The following is a 22,656-nucleotide window of genomic DNA, read 5'->3' as shown; positions in this document are numbered from 1 at the left end:
CAGGAGACTTAGATTTGAGTTTATTTTGGGTGTCAATCGTGTCCATTTGTCTCATTGCTATCTAGGAGAAACAACGGAGATATTAAAGAGATATCTTTTGCTTTCTTTTGAGCTAAATCTCCCAAACAGCTGCATAAGTGAAGACAACAAAAAGCCACTGCAGGAAGCCACTTTAGATTCTTTAAAAATGATCAATTCACTATATTCACTATATTACCTTGAACTATGAGTGGCTTTAATCACTATAATCCTCGACTCATATCCTACCTGTAAGTTATGATATCTTTCAGTATGACCGACATTATTCTTGACTGAGCGTGTCTGTGCTGTAGGTGCAGCTCCTGAAGGATCAGCTGGCCGCAGAGACCGCTGGCCGCATGGAAGCGCAGGCCAGAACTCATCAGCTGCTGCTGCAGAACCGAGACTTACTGCAACATACAGCGCTGCTGGTGAAACACCTCAGCCAACTGGAGGTCAGAGTCAGTGGAGCCACACAGAGTAAGACAGTCTCTCTACACTCAAAAACGGATTATATACTTTAATATTTCGCAAGAAACTGATAATCAACACAGTTCATAGTTTAATATTGTACCACTGTTTATGTTTTGCTTATTGTCAGTGCTTCATGAGATTTTTCATTCTGTCAGTTACACCACTGTTTAAAAGTTTGGGGTCAGCAAACCTTATGTTCAGCTAGGACATATTAAATTAGTGTGACAGTAAATACATTTATAATTTATTTATTTATTGCAGCTGAAAATGTTGCCTTGCCATTACAGGAAAAAAATTGGTCACACTTCAAATTTTTGCTATTTACATACCATTAACTATGATTTTTGCCTCAGTAAACTCCTAATGTGCTGCTTATTAATAGTTAGTAAGGTAAAGTGTTACGTTTAGGTATTGGTATAGGATTAGGGATGTACATGTATATGGTCACGCAGAATATGTGCTTTATAAGTACTAATAAACTGCCAGTGTGCATGCTAATAATCAACTAGTTAATAGTGAAAATTGGTCACTGTACTAAACTGTTACCAATGTATTTTTGTGATCTCTGAAAATACCTTTTTGCTTTTAGTCAGACTTCATATTGCTCTGATTCATCTCTTAGCTAATAACTTTTTATAAGATATTTCTACAAAGAAAATGATTGGGAAGAATACTTCCAGAATCCTATTACAGTCTTAAACAGACACACACACACACACACACACACACATTCTTTTCAACAGGCTGGGATATTATTGAGTTGGTTAGTGTATTCGAATCTATTTCAGAGTTTAGTGCAGGAGCTTATTGGGTTTGATTCATCAGCACTGGGCTCCATGCCGACTTTCACTTTGTGTGTGTGTGTGTGTGTGCGCGCGCATACATATGCTTATGCCTGGCGGGATGATGGTGGTGTACTTGCTGGATGGTATGATTGGTCATTTGGAGAGTTATTGAAATAGTCTGTCATCTTTATGCCCTTGAATGTCTGTCACTGAAGGGCTGCAGTACAGCCAGTCTCTCAAAAGCAGATTTTTTAATTGTAAGCTTAATTTACATAAGTGTTCAAAACATTCTGTAGGTATGACATCTGCATCTTCTAATGTTATAGACTTTTTCTGGGTGGCTGTTAAGAACTTTGTATCAACTTTTTATTTGTGACCTTTAGAGGAAGAATCACCATGGAGTAGTGTGCCCCCTCGTTCGCTCTCTCTCAACCTGAAGAACCTCTACACCCCTCACTCAGACCAGCCCGTCACCTCCACTCCAGCAGGACAGCCAGACAATCCTCCTGTTTCCTCCCACGCTGAGTCCTACCTCAATCTGCTTAACCTGCGTGGTGCTCCCACCATAACAGCCAATGGGAAGCCAGCGAGTGCGAGAAGTGAAGCGGGACTGGATGCAGCAACAAGGGAAGTTGCTAAGTTAGAAACTCGGAATTCAACAGCACTTGATGAAAGGTAATGGGACAAGGCAATAGCACTTACATAGACTTGTTTGTATACAAATAAATTAGTCTGAGTCTGGCAAAGATTTATTTTTATATATATATGTATGTATGTATGTATGTATGTATGTATAATAGCTATATATAAATATATTGTCTGTTGTTTGGGTGTTCAAAAGTTTGTATGAACACTAAAGACTGTAGTAATTTAAATTATCATAATCTTTCAAAATAATAATGTTTTTACCGCATTTTTGATTAAGTAAATGCTGACTTGGTTACCATTAGGGGATTCTTTTAAAAACATTTAAAAAACTGTACAAGTCTCAAACTTTTCAGCTGAAGTATAAAAAAAGAATAATAAGACTGTGACAAAGAAGAAGTACAGAAAGGCAAAGTTAAAGCACATTTGATTTGTGTTAAAAGTTTCCTATTTCTTAGCCAGTCAAGTTGCTCCTTTCTGATCTGTTATTTAAACATTAACATCTGAGCTGCAGCATCTGGATACAATAATCACAGTGTGTCAGTCTGTGGAAGTAGAGCAGCATCAAAACAAACCCAGAAATACAACAGAAAGCTTCAGCCATTATGGGTCTCAGACTCTCCAAAATGTTTAAAACCACTGAGCAGATGTTTATGTTTGTGAAGACTTGACTTTATTACCACATTTGGCTGGTGTTTGGCTTTTCTAAAACTAGTTCACATAATCCCACCTCCTCTCTGACCTCCTTTCCTCTCTCTTCCCTCTCCTCACTCCATACACAGGCAGCAGACTTGTCGGAATGGATATTGGTTGTGAGCAATGTAAACAAATCTAATGAAAGTCTATTAGAAGGCAGAGAGCAATCTTTCCACACTGACTTTTGGTTGGCACGTTTCCTTGAATAGTAATGGAAAATTTTGACCTTTGTTGGGTACTACACATTCATAGCTCTGTGTGTGTGTGTGGTTAGAGCCAGCGGTAAACAGTTGTTGAGCTTAGCAGTTATCTACATCCACACTTCTACACCCATTCCTTCTTCTGCTAGAGATGTTTTCTTGCTTTGGTCAGTTGTTTGTTATAGATTGCTAAAAAAAATTTGTAACAGAAAGAATGAAAGCATGCATGTGTTTTTGTGATTGTATGCAAATATGCTTGCTTCTTGATCTGCGTGTGTGTCTATAAATGTATTCAAGGGTATGTGTGTGTGTGTGTGTGTGTGTGTGGTAGAGTGATTTATTTCACAATTATCATGTCCCTGTGGATAGCTGCAGTCTCTCACACACAGTCAGAAAACAGTAATGTTCACACTTTATTAGAGCAGTTTAGAGCTTGCGGAAAACCTCACACTTACGCATACATACAAAGACAAGTAAAAACACACTTGCGGATTTACACACACTGACAACACACTCACGGGTCCAGGGAAAGTAAAACACATACTCACATAATGAACAGTTTGCTGTGAAAATACATACAAGGTCAGTTCTTTTTGTTGTTGTTGTTGTTTATAGCATGTATTGGTTTTAGTGTGCACTATAGTGTGTTATGGTTAAAAAGAAGAGTTCTGGGTGAGTTCTGTTTTTGTTATAGTATGTTGTTGCCAAAAGTACAAAGCAAGCCTAGCACTGAGCCCAACTGCATTATTTTTATTAAAGCAAAGAAAAGAACAAAATAATATACGTATATAACAGGACCTCTGACTAGACTTGAATTTAAAGTCAATTATTATAACACTTGCCAAGATGAGCTAAGAAAGAAAAACTTTTAAAGAATAATGCTAGATCATTGTCAAATGACCTCACTGTGAGCACATTCACCTGGAATTCATAGTTTATTTTCTGGATAACCTTTTAATTGACTTTTCATAGTATCCCCCAGAATCACAGACATATTATAATTGGACATATGCAGCTATACAATAAATATATATTCCCTTATGGTAGATATTAAAAAATAAGGTGTCTAGGAGTATTTGATTTTTTCTCTGATTTCTAAACTGAAAAAAAAAAATCGTATTCTAGTTATGGCTGCTACAATCATGTTAATGGCGCTTTCAGAATCAGAATATTAGTGCAGTACAGTTAATTGGGGTGAGAGTGATTTTTTTTTTAAATTAGGATTTAATTAATTAATTTGTAATTACATTATAGTATATAATATATTACCATAAAAAAAGTTTACTTTCAATTGTAATAATATTTCATCATTAACATTAAAACATGTTTAAAAAACATTAAAGGGGGGGTGAAATGCTATTTCATGCATACAGAGTTTTTTAGACTGTTAAAGAGTTGGATTCCCATGCTAAACATGGACAAAGTTTCAAAAATTAAGTTGTACGTTTGAAGGAGTATTTCTGTTCCAAAAAAACCTCTTCCGGTTTATCACAAGTCTCGGAAAGTTTTTTTCGAGTATGGCTCTCTGTGACGTTAGATGGAGCGGAATTTCCTTATATGGGTCCTAAGGCACTTCTGCCGGAAGAGCGCGCGCTCCTTTATAGCAGAGCAATGAGAGGCTGAGCACAGCCTGATCAGAGCGAGAGCATCGCGAAAAGTCACAAAAGGAGTGTGTTTTTGGTTGCCAGGGCAAGACAACCCTGCACAGATTACCAAAAGAGAAACAGCATTAAGGGACCAGTTTATGGAGTTTATTTTTACAGAGCATCAACAGAGTTGTGCAAGTGTTTTTGTTTGTTCCCTGCATTTTGGATTGCACATCGTTTATTTCTTAAGGATAATGCAGTCCCAACTAAAAAGGGTCACGATCGTGTGTTGGAACCACATGCGGTGAGTAAAACTGCTTCAAATATCTCTGTGTTGTTAACTTAGCTATCAGCGCATAAGCACATCAAGTAAACAACATGCGATGTTGTCATCAAACTGCACTTTCCACATGTACAGCTTAAAAAAAAAAAAGACGACATAAAGTGGAACTTAGTCATTTTCCGAAACCGCTAAGCAAATATATACAGTTTCAGTACATACCACATAGCATACCGCCTTTGCTGATGCTGCTCTTGTTAAATTTCAGCCTCTGGATCTGTGTCACAGCTTCCACATGCTCTCAACTCAAAAGCCTACTGGCGCTCGTGATTCTTTAGCTCCGCCCACACGTCACGCCTCTAGGCGCTCGTGTTTTCCCGGGAAAAATCGGTACAGACTATCTTTCTCTTATAAATATAATAAAAATAAAGACTTTTTGGAGTTATGAAGGATGCAGTACTACTCTATAGGTACTCAAGATTAACAGGATATTGAGTGAAAATGAGAATTTCACCCCCCCTTTAAAAACAGTACCATGTTATATATGCTGTAGAGAGAGGTGAATTGTATCGTGTTATTTTTATATTTGTACTGTTGTCTGGTATTTAGGAATTTTATTCAGCTTGCTGAACAATATGCAATCTATGTATCAGCTGTTTTTTATGGTTTATCTATTTTATACTTAAAAATTATCCTGCGTCGCAGTCACAAATAATGAAGTAGAGCCACAATTTAGAAACTGTCAAACAGGACTTCAGTGTGTCATGTCATGTGTGTGTCTGCTGGGTCTCAGTGTGTGTCCATCAGTGAGTCCTCAATGTGACTCTGGTTTTACGCACCTGCTTATCATTTGTTCATTTATCTGTCACTCCTGGTGTTAATGTCAGCGTGAACTCCACATGAGATGGAATCTGTTTATCCCTAATATGCCAGTCATAAGAGCCATTTTTTTCGTTATTGCTCTGGAACGTCTTGCATCTTGCTCCCCTGTTCTTTTATCCCTCTCCACGTGCGCTGTTGCTTATTTATTATCTGCCATCCAGAAACTGTCTCCGCTGATGATTTCAGCGCTGTAGGTCACTACACACTAAGACAGCTTTCATGGCCCCTCAGAACTGTGTGATCTTGAGCTTGTTTGTATGTCTGTGTGTGCTCGTGTTGATGTGAGAGGGATGAATGCATGGATGGATTTAATGTCATGGATTAGTCTATCTACTGTTGCATTGATCTTCCATAATCTTCACTTGCTGCTTGATTACTGCTACTTAGACTAATCGCTGTGTGTGTGTGTGTGTGTGTGTGTGTGTGTGTGTGTGTGTGTTTGTGTGTGTGTCTGTGTGAATGAGTTTATGTAAAGTTGAAATATAGTACATGACTTTTGCCAAGATTTGTACCCCAATTATGAGTCTGGGTGCTTCAACACTAATTGCCAAGTCTGAATTTTCATGAAAATTGCATAGTGTATGATTTGCACAGATTCCATTTTTTATTTTATTTTTTACACCGTGATTCCATCCAGTCAGAGCATATCAAAAATGTTTCATATTTTGACATTTTAGAACACTTTTGTATTGTGTCTCCTAGCAATGAGGTGGATGTTTGTGTCTGAGTTTGGAATGATTTGGACGTCTGGTGTGTGATCCTTAATTGTTTAGTGTATGAGCACCATTTTTTCCTCAGTTTCCATTTACACAGTTGGAAAGTGTATGATGCCCATATTTGTTCATGTAGTGGTATATTTCAGCCTTTAGGTCAACTTTAAGGGAAACTTAAATAGCCCACCCAAAGTGGGCTAAATATGAAAGCCTCCCTTAACTGATGTTTGTGGTTTAAAAATGATTCCTAAATAATGCAAATCATGTGGATTTGGCAGGATTATACAATGATAAAGATTGTGGTGTTTCTTTGGAGTCAGATCAGATGATTTTCTAGATGGATTTGTCAGGTATTTAGGTGAAGAGATTTGTGTGGGTTTGAGAATTGAAAGGGAAGAGAGACTTATTTTTGTTTTTCTCTGCTCAGGTGCACGTGTGAGGAGCCTCCCCTTCTGATTATCCACTTCCTCCTGTAACAGCCTTCTTCCTCCTCTCTAATCTTCTAACCCTCTCTGATGCTCTCTCTCCATCTCATGCCCTCACCTGACCTATCTTCCTTTGTCTGATATCGCTGATTTTTGTTTCTGCTCTTCTACACTTTACCAACCTTCTGTGAGTATAATGGTGATGTACTTTATTTAATTACACAGGCATGTTAATGAATGAAGATTACCATGTGTGTGTGTGTGTGTGTTTGCTCAGATGTCCAGAATGATGGATTTAGTCTCTGTGTTTGTGTACTGTGTGGTGTGGGCAGGTTTGACCTACACTGTGTTAAAGCTGAAATCTCCTCTTGAGGCCTCTACATTTACATTCATGCATTTAGCAGATGCTTTTATCCAAAGTGACTTACAGTGCATTCCATTCAGACTATACAATTTTTTTTCTACTTTTTTGTGTGTTCCCCGGGATATATATATATATACATTATTGTGGTAGTATGAAAACCATTGCATCTACAGTATGACACCTCGTTAATGTGTCTGTGTGTGTGTGTGTGTGTGTGTGTGTGTGTGTGTGTGGTACTGTATGTTATGTTCGAGCTTACAGTAACATGTAGTACACTGGCTTACACTCTCATTACAAAAGTGGATTTATGAAGTAAAGTTTATTGTATGTGTTTGTGCTCTTGCTGTCATTTTTATATATTTTATTATGCACATATGTGGAGTTCACACATTCCCCTTCAAGAATAAAAATAGTATCTGTCTACATATACAGACACATTACCATGATCAGGAGCAAGTCTAATGCTCTCCCTCAGGGAGCTTTTAATATTTCATCTGATGAACACAATATATCAGAAGCAGCCCCCATACACAGCTCCTGTGACTCTGCAACGGCTTAACAAGTGCAACACTGAATAATGAAATTTTGTATTATGAGAAGTACATTAAGCTCATTCTTTATTGTTGCAATGGCATTTTACACAAGACTAAAGGTTAAATTTTTAGACTTATTAAATGGATGGTGTGACATTTCATCGCAAGAGCTCCACTGCTATTCAACTATCATTCCAGTATTTGCAAGATTTATAAGGGCTCTTCACATTTCCAAACATATATATATATATATATATATATATATATATATATATATATATATATATATATATATATATATATATATATAAAACAGCACATGTTCAATGAAAGTCATTGCAGTACTAGGGAGGAGAGGTGTATATTAAAGAAAAATATTGAATATGAAATTACTGAGACTTTCCGACACCCATAGGAAGATGAGTTAATATTAGATCCCCTGAGACGAGGAGACGGCAGGAGGCAGAGTGCTCTCTGGAAAGATATGGAGGAGGAGATGTGACAGCGTTTGGTCGGGGGCCAGACTGAATTGCTGATGTGATCATATGCTAATTGGAGGAAAGAGAGAAAATGTAAAGTCCAAGTTCAAAAGTCTGTAGCTTTGTATGTGAAGTTATACTGAATGTGTTGGATTATATGTGTATTTATTAGCGTATCAATGAAGTATTATTCATATAGGATTAGGGATTTGATCAAACACCCAACCCTGTTTGGCTGATTGAAAAGAAAAGTGTATTACTACTCTCTCTAAGAGATCAGACTATAAAATAAATAAATTAAAAAGCTTAGACAATGAAGGCAGCTCTTGATTCATGTCTATAGAACAGAACATCATAGAGACTTAAGGGTGGGCTTTTTAAATTTAAAACAATAACCAATCTCTAACCAGCCACCCAGCAACTGCATTGCAACTCATGAAAAAGCACTTCATCCTTCATCCATCTTAAAAACTACACACCCACAAGCATTGTGGCAACTTTTATGCAGGCAGAAAATACGCATCTATCATAAGTTGCCTACTATGTAGTTTGAATTTAATGTTTTTATTGATATTTTTGCACATCATGAAACTTGCATATGTTTGAATGTGTATGAGTCAGAGAAAGAGTCTTATGTTGTGCTTTCCCCGTCCCATGCTAAGTGACTGCATTGCAGTTATTTTTAGTAGAGCCATCAATACAAAAACCTGCAGCTCTGTCTCCCATTTTCACTCTCCCTCTCTCTTTTTCCTCTCCCACTCTCTTTCTTTACTTAATTCACCCAGCAGGGGAACTGTGGTACAGAGATAAGTGCACACACGCACACACACAAGCACACACAGAATGGAGACTGTCTCAAAGAATTGTGTATGAGCTCTTTTTGATGATTCAGCAACTGTTCACCATACAATCCCATCTTCCTGCTGATTTCCCTACAGTTCTGATACAATGTCCTGACATGGCATGATAAGTGTTTAAAGGCTTTCATCCATGTATCAGCTGGTAATTATCTGTAGTCATGACAAGCACTAGGATATTGTAATCGGGATCTGTTTTTAAAGCACTGTGCTGTATAGTCCCTCCTACTGAAATCTCATTGGTCACAAATCCACATAACCACATACTTATTAAATACTTTATTTGGTTGTGAAATCGCTGATTTTTCATCCCTGTGATTTTATTAACTCTGTGATTAACTTAAAATTTGCATGCCTCCAAAAAGACTTCACAATGAATAGATGTAAGCATAAATGTTTTCCCCACAACTGAAAAGCAGATCTGCTGTATTTCTTTAACATATTGTCTTCTAACTTTTGTTTGTGACATTTATCAAGTTATTAATAAGACAACAATTATTTGAATATATATATGAAGAGTTTGGTGCCAAAACGCAATACATCCATTTTGATTAATTTGAGTAAAAATGTGTTTTCTTTTTCCAAGAAAGTGGCAAGAAAACATCTCGGATATGTATGGTAACCCTCGTTCCTGAAGAAGGGAACAAAGACATCACATCAAATGACCGATGAATTGAGATATCGCTTCGAAAGACTAATCGAATACTAATGTAAACTAAACGAGCCTATGCACATTGGCATACAATTATTGCATCTAGCTGCAGTTATCAAAGCGTGAGCATAAAAAGGCAGCAGGTGCAATGCATACCAGGTTTTCGCTAAGGAGCCAAGCCAGTGACATGGCCGGTCAGTGGTTGTACAGCAGCCGTGGCGACAGGATGTGACGTCTACATTCTCTCCTTCAGGGAACGAGGGTAACCATATGTAACCAAGATATTCCTTCAATCGATCACTTTTGACGTGCCCTGTTGGTGCCACCTGTGCCTCTTTTTGGTGTAGGCTGGGGCTCGCAACAAGTAGTTCCACTCACCATTGTCGAAGCACTACCCACTCAGTGAAATTGGAGAACACTTGGAAAACATACCCGTTCCACCTGGAACAGGCATGCCCCGTCCTGAAGGGGGTCTCGGGAGCAAATGCAGATATGAACATCCATTTAGGTGCATATGGAAAAATGGAGGTGATTGTAACCCTCTTGGAAATGGCAGAAGTCTGACTGATGGCAGAATGGCAGACTTTACACATATGGGATACACTTATGTCTCTCATATGGAACTCAGCCTTCTACCGGTTCTCAAGTATTTAGCAAGTGAAGGCCTGGCGCCAGATGCTCCGCCATGTCTGGCTGCCAAGCGGATGAAGGAGCTCGACAGGGTCTACGATATGGACTCTCTGGAGAAGTTTTAGCAAGCCTCTAAACTTGGTCAATACTAATCTTATATACAGGCACTGCAAAATGTATTTAACAGACCATTTTGTTAATGCTCTAAATTAATTACACCAATAAAATAAAATTTTATCATGAACAAGAACATGAACAACAATATCACATTAGAACACAGAAATTCCAAAAGTGCATTAATCTTTGCCATGTTACATCCATTTGGAATGGTGCCCTGTGATTGGTTGTTACCGTTTACAGTGCATGTAATGGTGCGCTGTGATTGGTTGTGCTAATATATAACATTCTGTAGAAAAGAGAGACTGGTGTTTGTCGCAATTTTGAAAAAAAAAATGGAGAAAACACCTAATAACTCTAAAAAATAAATTTTGCATAAAATAAAAAAATGTACTTTTCAATACCGACCAGATACAATACTGATTTTGGCTGAAACTCAGTTTTTTTTTTACATATATTGGCGTTTATCGCGTTTTAGAACCAAACTCTTCTTTTAATAACAGCCGATTAATCAGTATATTATTTTGGTATTAGATAGGAGTTGTTGCAGTATTTGAATTTTTATATCTACAGTTTTTGTTTAAATTTTAGTGGTTTTGTTATGTACTTTTGTCATTTTCAAATTTCCAGTTTTATTTTATCTTAATTTTTTTATAATCTTTGAACTAAAAATGTAACTTACCAAATCAACATTTTACATTTTTTCAAGTTTTCTTTTTAAGTTTCATCTTATATTTATATTTCAGCTTTATTTTAATTAACAAAAGCTATTTTTAGTAAAGTTAGTTTTAGTAACAATGACTAACTCGCATGACAAACTGAACTAGCAACATGCCCCGATGTTCAGTCAGAAAGCAGACTAAAAATGAATCTTTCATGTAAAAGACTTGATTTGTTTACAAATTGGAAAGCTATCCGGTTGGGAATATACATTAAATGTACTATAATGCTTACATGGTATACCATGTCAGTATTATTCTAAATAATGTTTCCCAGTCAAGTCTACTGACTGACAAAATGTGTCTCCTTTTTGTGTCCACAGGTATAAACAAACCATCCCTAAACTGGACCCTCCACCTCAGCCCCTGAACCGCAAGCGTTCAAACAGGACTCTCTCTCCGGGTGTCGAAGCGGAGTCAAGATCTTCAGCTGTAGTCACACCTATAAATGGAAAAATACTCACAAATGTGAGCAGTAGCTCCTCGTTTCCTGACATCACTCTATGTTCCGTTTCAACTGGTGATTTCTATTCTCACACCAACGGTAACAGTCTGTCATGTTCAGCCAGCGAGGATTCTGGCGTGCGCTCGGATGACAAATCCCTTATATCCCCTCAATCCAGAGACGACCCCTCTGATGACCAGAGCTCTGCGTTCATCTCCACTTCCAGTACCTGCAGCAGCTTACCTGAGGATCATCCAGCTGTGGATGGAGTCACTCCACCGCATTCTACCACACCGCTGGGATATGAGCAAACCATCCCGTTCTCTTCTCCTGTCAATGATACCTGCCTTCATATAAGCCTAAGCGAAGATGAGTTTCTAGAGGAGGGCAACTATAATGTCACCACCCCATGCAGGAGTTAGAATCCTAAGCAAAATATGTGAAATTCAGAATAATAACAACTCCATGGTGTTGAACAAACAGAATGAAGAAAGGTGGCATATTCGACAACTGATCTGTGTAATATTATCCACAAGCTTACACTGATTTTATGCTGCATCTTACTTTTTTGCTCCTTTTACCATTTTTTCCACTCCTTGTTTTGATCAATGACTCTCCAATTTTGTACCTTGCCCTCAAATGATTTTATCTATAAAATTTCCTGAAAGAATATTTAGTATGATACAGAGTAGACTACTATTGGCAGATGGATAGAGTGTATTTTTTAGATTGAAATGAATAGTTATTTTTAGCAATGAATGAAGTGCATTGGCTCCCACTAAGCTAAATAGGAATTGCTTCTGTCTATTTTAGTTTTATTATTATGTGTGCAAATTGATTTATATACTGTTTGAATGTTATTTGGATGTTAAAGAGCAGTTATGTAGCAAAGAAATGCAAAAGTATGTTAGCAGAAGGGACATGACTGGTGAGACATAGAAGAGAAACATAGAAATATGAAGAAATATGAAAAACTTTCTTGCAGGAATTCAAATTGCGCACATTTTGTTTCATACAGTAAACTGTGTGACTGAATAGCTAAGTACGGCAGTTTGAATGGATAGATGACTGCAGACAAATAACAGACTTGATTATGTCTAGACATCTTGAAGGGCTGAACCTCTCTGATTTTAATGCTTCACCAATCAAGGTTAAATGAGAGAAGATCATTATCACCTTTTCTAGGTGGAAAGGCTGCAAAAAAAAAAAAAAAAACAGAGAGGGAAAGTAGAGGTGTTGCTTTAGCAATAAATGCAGTAATTTCCCCATCCTGTGAATGTGTACTCACTACACAGATCTCTCTGCTTTTCTCAGTTAACTTGTGTCACCGTGTTGCCCTTATGATCCCTTCTTCATATAAACCACCAGATTATCTATTTAGGAATTTAAAGCAAGTTCAAGTGTATCAGATCATTCCCATGTGTCTAAGGCTGTTTAAATCTCAATGCTTTTTCTTTATATTGAAAAAGTATCTCATCTAATTCAAACACAAAGACATATTATAAATATATACTGACTACGGATCATGGCCAGCTGCTTTATTATAAATGGACTGGGACACTCAAGATGTCAATGACCAAAAACTGTGAAATAGAAAGTGTGCTAGTTGTAAAAAAAAAAAAAAAAAAAATTAGTTTTCATATTTTCATTATTTCACAATGAGACATGCATTTCACAGAGCCATGGATTTGTGTATCACACAAAAGCATAATGTATCAGGGTGAATAATAATGAAAAGAGGCAAATTAGACGAGGGTTGGACAAGAGGAAGTACCGAAGGGATTCATGTCATTTTGAAAGCAATGTTGTGAGCAGGTGTTTTTAGCTGATATGGGTTAGCATGACACTTTGAGACAAGAAGGGAAGGAGAAAGAAAGAAGATGGAAGTAGAGAAAGAAGATGAAAAATACAAAAAATAAATGGTGTTTTACTTGTGTTGTTCAAATTAAAAAGAAGCAATTATGGCAATAAAAGTGGAATAAAATGCAAAGTGGATTATTTTTGCAACATTCTAAAAATAAGTTCAGTTTTCTTTTCTTTTTTTCTCTCCAAAATATGTACATTTTAAATATTTTCCACAGACCAAAGCTCTATTTAGCAGAGAAATTAAATATTTAATATTACTAAATAATCATATGCAACTCATCTTTCTTCAACAATATGATATTCTGGTCACCTAATCTTCTTACATTCCTGTTTGACACAATGGTTGACCTTTTTCTTATTGTCTCTAGCAATCTGGCCCTAATTTATGAGCTCAACATGGGACAATTCAAGACGTCAAGTGATTTTTGACAGTATTTGAATCCTACCAGCTTTCACCATTTTACTCCTTTAGACAAAACAGCATGATTTTAGGCTGTATCCATGCTGTAGTGCCCAAAGTGAAAATACCAGGGTAAAATTAGTCTCCTGCTGTGGGACTCCCTGCTTTCCACTTCACTTACAACAAGAGAATCCCTTTTCTGCAGGATACTCATTTCACAAGGGACACAGGATATTCCTGTTACTTCATCCTCACTGAGAAAGGAAGAGGGCAGAGGGGGTGGTAATAAAGGATAAATGAAGGACGTGGAGACACTTCAGTCCAGTCGATATTTGAGCTGCAGTTCTGGGCCCTTGACTGCTGCACTAAAGATACAAAAAAAAAAAAAACCTGCACAGCTTTCTTAGGATATTGTAATGTTCAATATAAATTAATTTTACACTTATTCCTAAAATTAATTGATGTCTCTCTATATAGCATATACCTCAGAATATAAGCAAATCAAATTGTTTTAAAAATTGCAAATGAGGTATTACTTTTAGTATTTTTGTCACCTACTGAACATCATTATACCATTTATTTTTTCCACCCACTTTTCATATACCTAAATTTCCTTTCTTCAAACAGATTAGGTTACTGTGACTATATTTGATTATCATTCAACTCGTCCTACCGTCCACTTCATTTTCATTTAAAACAGAATTATTGGATCGTTTGTGTCAGAAAAATCTACTTGTCACACTAATAAATTTAGAGTTGGAATTTAAGGTTATTATGGAATGACCTGCAGAAAATCATAGAATTACTTGATTTTATTGAAAAAAAACTGTTGTCAATCTCTGCCTCAAGCACTATTCAGACAAAAATAGTTTTCTAAACTTTTTTTTTATCACCAGTAATCTGCAATTTCATGTAAAATTACATCACGAATGAGATGTATCAGATCTCTAGGTTTATTACAGAGGTGGGTGCCCTGAACACACGTATGGCAAGCCATTTAATCTATAAACATAACTACATATTTTCATGTTACTAGTACTTATTTAATATATACTAGTTATACATTAGGTAATAGCACTTATTAGACACAGTATATTTTGTAATTATTGGGTCAATATCACTGTAGGGTGCCTTTTGGTGTCCTGTACATAACTCATTTGCCATGATGACTCAACATAAAAATGACTATGAAAGAGTGTGTTATATATATATAGGCTAAGTTTTTATATTCATAACAAAAGCATTACTTGGTTCTTTAGATACATTTTCTTTTTTTGTGTGTGTGTGTAAGAGGATGCATGTTATTTTGCTATATCCCATGCACTTATTAAATTTGAATATTGTCAAATCATAAAATTAAGCATTTTTGTTCCTATTAATATTTTGTTAAATAAGAGATTTCTCAACATAAGTTATTTTGAAGAATGTAGTTAATTAAACAGTTGCTGGTCCCCAGTGATTTTCAATTTTTTTTTTCTTCTGTCAAAGGGGACTGGGAACCTGCAATTGTTTGGTTACTGCACATTCTTTAAAATATCTTCTTTTGTGTTCAGCACAAGATTAAACAAAAATTAATACATTTTTGGAACAACTTGACTAAGTAAATAATGACAGAATTAAAACTTTGGGGTGAACTATCCCTTTAATGACAACATAATGTTTAGTACTGTCCCTTTAAGAGATGCACGCCATGCACCCATTTCTCTCTTAACTTTTTACTTTCACTTTAGACATAATAAACTGTGTTATATGTATACCTTGTGTGTTTTTGTCAGTATTAGCACAATCAGGGGCAGTTTGAGCGCGTTAGAATAGAACAGCACGCGAATAAACGAATAAATGCAACGCCTTAAAGCACACGCAAATAATGCAAATAGGATACTTTTGTGATTGCAAATAAGTGCAGTATCTCTGTCTCGTGAGTGTAACTCCACCACTGAATTGACATTGTTTTGAATGCATTGCTTGATGCTTGTGGGTTATGTTAGTGGCTAAATGTTTCATTATATTTCAAGTGTTGCCTCCTTCGTTCACCTTTGCATTACTGCATTGCATCTGACACTGGTGCCACTTAGCTTTGTAACGAGAACCCACACTTTCGAAGGTTTCACTCTTGCACTCACACACACAGCACACACACACACACATGCACACAAACAGCAAACATGTGCATGGATATCACACGCACATCTAGCAAATGCCTTCCACATCATTCAGTGAAGGGAAATCACAAGTAGCAGCTTTTAATTCGTCTTAAACATTGAAGTTTACTACCCATTCCTAATCACTTCTATATAATCCAGTGTGTTCAATAGCTGGGTGTGGGGGCAATAACATTCAAACAAAAAACTGCATTCAAATATCAGTTTTCTTCAAATGTGCGACTGAAAAGCATGTGCGAATTGTATGAGTTTCTTTAAAAACCCAATGGTTTACTTAAAATATTTTATAGAAAATATAATTTGCCTCTTAATTTTTCAATCAAAACATAATTAACAGTAATATATGTCCACAAATGAAACGCACCATTATAACCTTTGTTTGAGGGCAAGCAGTAGCCAGCAGGCAGGTATTATGCAAATGTATTAAATGGTGACATAGCTTGTATGTCACAGAAATAATGACAGACAAACATTGTAGGATTGAGGATTTTTCGCCTTTATTTGAAAGACTCATCTTTCAGTGCATATCAGTGCAATCATGTTTTGCTTTAAACAATAATGTCAACATATGGTTAATAACACAGGAGATGGAGATGATCAACTGAAGGACGGAGAACACCAGCAGTATTCCAAGGATCCCAAGACCAAACCTCTATAAACACACATTCAACATGCCCATATTTGAAAGCAGTTCCACAAATAACATCCCAGCATATATTGAGTTTATTCTGATTATAAGGGTGTGTCTCAAAAATCCAGATATAAAAGTATACAAATCTTCTGTCATTTATTTGCCCTCGTCATTTTATGATTTTTTTTTTCTTCTAAAGAAATTATTTTAAAGACTGTATTAACACAATTACAATAAATGAAGACATGCTTTCAAGCTTCCAAAACACAAGAAAGCACAAGCTAAGACTGTACATACAACTTGTGTACTATATTTAAAATCTTTTCAAATCACCCAATAGCTTCATGTAAGGAACGACCTGGGGTTTATATTAAGATTTTCAAAGATTAATGACATATACTCTGGGTAAATGATCACAAAGTTTGGGTGAACTTTTATATAAATAAAACCACAATTAAAACAAATAATGTATATTTAGTACCTTATAGTCATAGTAGTCATTTGTAAGACTCCATGTAGTGATTCCTATGCACACACTTATAAGAATAAAGGATATCCCTGCAGTTATGGCACTGATCACATTCATTCCAAGAGAGGCTTTTAACTACAGTGGAAAAAAGCTTTTTATTGATAGGAATTGTGATGGCACACACTTGCATAATATCTTAAACTCTGTAAAGTAATAAAGAGTGAGACATGCTGATCAGTTAGTGGTAAAATAATGAACATCTTGTTGAGCAAAAAAAAGTTGTAATATATTGTGATCAAAATATTCTGTTTGTGTGTGTGTGTGTGTGTTGGTATATATATATATATATATATATATATATATATATATATATATATATATATATATATATATATATATATATATATATATATATATATATATATATATATATATATATATATATATATGGATCCTGTCTTCTGAAGGATCCAAAGCAAGGTCAGTTTCACACCCGATACAAATATTGTACAGAATATTTTACCATCTTTCTACAGGTGCAATGAGAGATTTACTGCTAACAGATTACGATGTATGGACTGGTGCTCAATTGTTGCGGTGGTCTGAATTGCACAACAATTACTTGAGTAATGTAAATAATTACTCTCACTCTCAGATTTCATCTTATTGTGTACATACCACACACAGATTAGGTTTATTCTTTGCCGCAACAGACAGAGAGCCAGCACTGATGTACTGAGAAAGAAACACAGGACATGTTAAAGTTCATTCAGATAATTCACATTAAAAGGGAATTAAAGCTAAACTATTAAATTAAACTTACAATGAGAGATCCCCAGATGGTGATGCCAGAAATACTACTAATTGTGAGGATATTTGCGATCATTACAATGCCAAGTAAGAAGTCCATCACTCCAATCATTATCTGTACAGTCTAGAGAGTAGATACACATTAGGTCAGCTGTTTTATTCATGATGGCATAACATTTATGGTTGGAGACACAAAAATTGAAGCGATGTTACTATGTGTCTGGAGACTTATATCATTTTTAATGATCTAAAATAAATTCAATACTAAGAATATTACCAAAGCTATACATATCACTACAATTCATTAAATGTGTTACCCCCAGTGTCTTTTGTTGTGCTTTGAAAAATCTTTGAAGAGCTGTATTAAGATCTACACCACTGGCCTGCTGTCTACCAACAAAAACAACACCGTCTCTTGTCCGCTGTGGATTTATGTGAATGACAACTGTCTCTTGGTCACTTGAGATGACCCCACTAGTTTCCATTCTAAGATATGTTTTGGATTTTACCTGTAATTACACATTAAATGTTATTTAATAAAAACAGCTAATAAAATGATTTAATGTGTATTAATAAAGAATTTCTGTTATTCATGTCCATATTGATTTATATTTAAATCAGTTATAAATGTTGTCACTCGTTACTCGTATGACAATCTTTTGATGAATTTAAACGTATACTTATTTTGACAAGAATGCATTTACTGTCTTCTGAAGGATCCAAATGTAAAATTTATATTGTTCACAAATAGTTTGCATGATTGTATGTTTCAATTGATTTTGACAATTTGGTTAATTAATTTGTTAGCTTGTTTGTTTGTTTATAACCCTTAAATACCAAAGCATAAAAATTAATCACTGGTATGATCAAAGTCAAACAATGTTTTTTTTTTTTTTTTTTTTTTGGTCAATTGGTCATTGGTCAAACTGTGTATATAAATATAGACCTTATAATTCAAATCATCATAGATGTTAACATAAAATACTTTACCTGAAATGAAATGAGTTGTGTTGATGTGGTTGTCTGATCGCTCTTCTGGTGTATCTTTGTGTGGGTGGACTGTGATGAACCACTGAGGAGGAGCTTGTGTCTAATGTGTTTGCTTTACAATTTTAAGGATTTTGTTGATGCTTTACATAGAGATTTAAAAAACTAAAAAAGCACCATAAACTAGAGATATTGATTAAGGATGAAAATATCTGTGATGGCAGTTTTTTTGACTTTGTGAAATAAAGTGATATAAAACCAAAGAGATTGTTTCAAAGTAGCTTCATATTAAACAGGAAAATAACATAATAAATAAGTCAAATCTAAATTCTGCTGTAAAGCAGCTCTATAAAAACAATTGTGTCATTATTCAGCTCAAGTTTAGTGTTGACAGTCAGTCCAGTACCAGTTCATCAAATAAAATATTTAAATCAAATGAAACATTCAATTTAATTTCAATTAATCAATAATCAGCTGAACATAAGACAGTAGTTCAAATCTAAAATACATCGCCATGCAAAATATGAAATTAATGAGAGGCACAGGAGCACATATATATATTTGTTTCAAACTGGTTCCAGGCAGTTGTGGTTGTGGCTTTGGTCTTGTTGTTTGATATTTCCTTTCCATTTTTTCTAGTTGTACCTTTGCTGTAGTCAACCATGTGGAGAAATTGCCGAAATGAACAGACTAGCATTATAGCCTACAGTACTTTTGCACTCCAGATTTTTAGGTTGCTATGAGCGTATTACATGTAGATATGTCGATAACTACAACATATAGAAATAGCATCATCTGACAAGCTATATTTGTCACAACACCACAATCAAAAACATTTCATTTGTTTAGTGAAACATTCGTCACTATAGAGGCAGGTGGCTTTGAAGATACCGAGACAGATGCAGAGACCACAGATGCTAACCATTGACATGTTTTCTTGTCACGTACAGGAAAGGTTTCTTGAACCCTGGTTTTAACTGAAAGTTACATTTACTTTTTGACTCCAGACATTCCAGATATGCTGGGTCCCCTATTGCATGTTAAAAATGTACTGATCCCTAAGTTAAGTGTAATGGGATTGATTACCCTTTATATAATTGCTACTGTAGTTTGTCAGACTATTTCTTAAGAAACATATAACCGTTTGTATAACCGGCCCCAAGATCTACTTATTTAGAAGTATTGACATTCCAAATAATTTTATAATATGTACAAATACTCTTTTTTTATTCTGTTCAGTTCCTGTAACACAACATACATACAAAAAAAAAAAAAAAACACTCTCAATTTTCTAATGAACCTGATACCACTGTGGTAAAAGTGTTTACAATGGAAAGTATTGTGGTTGACTTTAATCTGCTTAAATGCATCAGTGGAATACAGTGTTCAGTTAAGTGCCCCTTCTTTCTTTCTTTCTTTCTTTCTTTTATACTGGTCAGAAAAAGGTGATTGAATTTTTATTTTAGTTTTCTTGAATATTGGAGAGAAAAAAAAATTTTTTTTATTAAAATAGGTGATGTACTTGTGTGTTTGGGGCAAGCTGACAGGTCCCTGACACTCTTGTAGGGTTGTGATTGTTTTCATTGGCTATGTGTTCTTGTATTTCACACACAAAAAACAACCTACAGTATAATGATGTTTTATGTGTTACAGTCTAATAACAATTAGACCACCACAGCATACTGAGTCCATTAGTTTTTTTGTTTTTTGTTTTCTCACAGAAGAAAATAAGGGGGAAAAAATCCCAAAATCATATATAATTTGAATTCATCATTGAGCTCCACCACCTCGGGGTGAAGCCTCCATTCCCCTGGCCTCAGCACCTGCCTCGACAGGGTGTCTGCTCCAATATTCTGAGTCCCTGGTATATACATTGCCCTCAGAGAGCATAATTTCCCCAGGGACCACAAGAGGATCTGGTGCGCTAATTTGCAGAGTGGGTGCGATCGCAGACCCCCCTGACGGTTGATGTAAGAGACCACCGATTTATTGTCTGTGCGGACTAGCACATGATGATCCCTCAGGTCTGCCAGGAAATGCCTCAAAGCTTTGAAGACAGCCATCATCTCCAGGCAGTTGATGTGCCAGGAGTGATGATGGCTCTCCCACAGACCCTGAGCTGAGCGACCTTCCATTACCGCTCCGCAGCCAGTATGGGAAGCATCTGTTGTGATGGTAACCCGATGACAAAGAGCTCCCAATCCCGGACCCTGGGACAGGAACCAGTGTTCTCTCCATATGACCAAGGCGCAGAGACTCCGTCGCGTGATCTTGATCGTACATAGTGGGTTTCCCCTTGGGGAGAACCCTCTGGTCCTGAGCCACCACTGTAAAGGTCTCATGCCCAGCAGGCCAAAGGGGATCACATTGGATGCTGCTGCCATGAGACCCAACAATCTCTCGAACTGTTTCACAGTGCGTGACTGGCCTAGCTTTAGCTCTGATGTGGCTGTGAGGATGTTGGCTATACGAGCGGGCGAAAGAGCGGCTCGCATCGTGACCGAATCCCATACCACCCCAAGAAAAGTGGTCCTTTGTAATGGAGATAGCACACTCTTCTTGGTATTGAGCCTCAAACCGAACTTCTGCATATGAGCGAGGACGACATCTCGATGCCGAACCACCAACTGTTCTGATTCGGCTAAAATCAACCAGTCGTCCAAGTAATTCAGAATACGTATGCCCTGCAGCCTGAGCGGGGCCAGAGCTGCATCTACACACTTCGTGAATGTGCGGGGTGAGAGAGCTAGACCGAAGGGAAGTACCTGATACTGGTATTCTTTGCCCCCGAAAGAAAACCTTAGGAACTTCCTGTGCTGAGGGAGGATGGAGATATGGAAGTACGCACCTTTTAGGTCTTTCGTGTGCTGACTTCTCATTCTCACAATATCACACTATACTCCGCAAAGCAGAATTTGAATATTTCTATGCTTAGTGTCACCAATTGCTTTTGCAGTGGGGGGCACTGGACCATCACTGATTTCATTAATTATGCACAAACAAATATTAAGAAGCAACTTTTTAGAGGTAACTTTGCTATATCTGATTAAATACCTAATTAAATAGTGTTTTATTAAATTTTAAAACTGAGTCAAAAGTCAGATAATTAGTGTATGGTTTTGCAGATTTGTTGTGTTGTGTTTGAGTGTCAGGTTTCAGAAATTGTGTGACAAGTAAAGATTCTGTGTGTAACAGTTGAAAAAAAAAACTGTAATTATAACAACAGCTACAGGCCACATATGGGCATGGCACTCCCCTAACTGATAATATGTCTACTTTGATGTAAATCTCTTTCACTAACTCAGACAATGACATGGAGCCGACATGAGCACCAATAAGGTTGAAGACGGTTTATCATTGAACATTTGCATCTGCCTGACATTTCCTTTTCAATCTGCTAGCTGTACCTGTGCTGTTTTGGAAAATGAGAAATATTTATCTATGTAGCGACATTGATAAAAACTTCCTTTCTTGTTTTCAGTATTGCCTAAACTGTTATGCCTATCAGAACAAGCCTAAGACATAAGCATGAACATGCTACACCATATCAAAGCCATTTAGCTGATTTAGATAATTCATGAACTGGACACAAACACTTACTAATGGAGTAAGTAAATAAGTAAGTGTGTGTGCGTGTGTGTGTGTGTGTGTGTGTGTGTGTGTGTGTGTGTGTGTGTGTGTGTTTAAAAAATGCTATTCATGTACATGATGTTACTGATGAAATGAGATCATATGATACAGTATGTAGAATATCACTTAGTGTTTAATACTTTATTTGTTTCTTAGTATCCACACAAGCCTTCTCTCGTTCTCTACACATCAATCTAAAGA

General features: G+C 36.4%; 2 protein-coding genes across 3 annotated transcripts in view; one reads left to right on the top strand and one right to left on the bottom strand.

Moving 5' to 3' along the window:
* Nucleotides 1-13,521, top strand: part of LOC113049391 (carboxyl-terminal PDZ ligand of neuronal nitric oxide synthase protein-like) — a 33,210-nt gene extending 19,689 nt beyond the window's left edge. The window contains exons 9-12 of one of the 2 annotated variants that reach the window (XR_003276604.1): nt 333-498; nt 1,661-1,952; nt 6,707-6,891; nt 11,379-11,466. Coding sequence is in view for 1 of the 2 variants with exons in the window: in XM_026211698.1 (XP_026067483.1) it covers nt 333-498; nt 1,661-1,952; nt 11,379-11,922 (1,002 nt within the window). In the remaining variant the exon portion in view is untranslated. Of the gene's footprint in view, nt 1-332; nt 499-1,660; nt 1,953-6,706; nt 6,892-11,378 lie in introns of both variants that reach the window. The other variant, XM_026211698.1, reaches the window with a different exon arrangement.
* Nucleotides 13,522-16,426: 2,905 nt separating this feature from the next.
* On the bottom strand, nt 16,427-18,887 carry LOC113050029 (membrane-spanning 4-domains subfamily A member 8). The gene is made up of 5 exons (XM_026212744.1): nt 18,829-18,887; nt 17,852-17,962; nt 17,707-17,763; nt 17,041-17,163; nt 16,427-16,580 (listed from the first exon to the last, which is right to left on the bottom strand). Exons 2-5 carry the CDS (start codon nt 17,948-17,950, stop codon nt 16,446-16,448), a joined length of 414 nt encoding a protein of 137 aa, XP_026068529.1. The 5' UTR covers nt 17,951-17,962; nt 18,829-18,887; the 3' UTR covers nt 16,427-16,445.
* Nucleotides 18,888-22,656: the final 3,769 nt, after the last annotated feature.

Source organism: Carassius auratus, chromosome 30, assembly GCF_003368295.1.
Source record: "Carassius auratus strain Wakin chromosome 30, ASM336829v1, whole genome shotgun sequence".
NCBI classification, from domain to species: Eukaryota; Metazoa; Chordata; class Actinopteri; order Cypriniformes; family Cyprinidae; genus Carassius; species Carassius auratus.
This window is presented reverse-complemented; position numbering and strand designations above follow the sequence as displayed.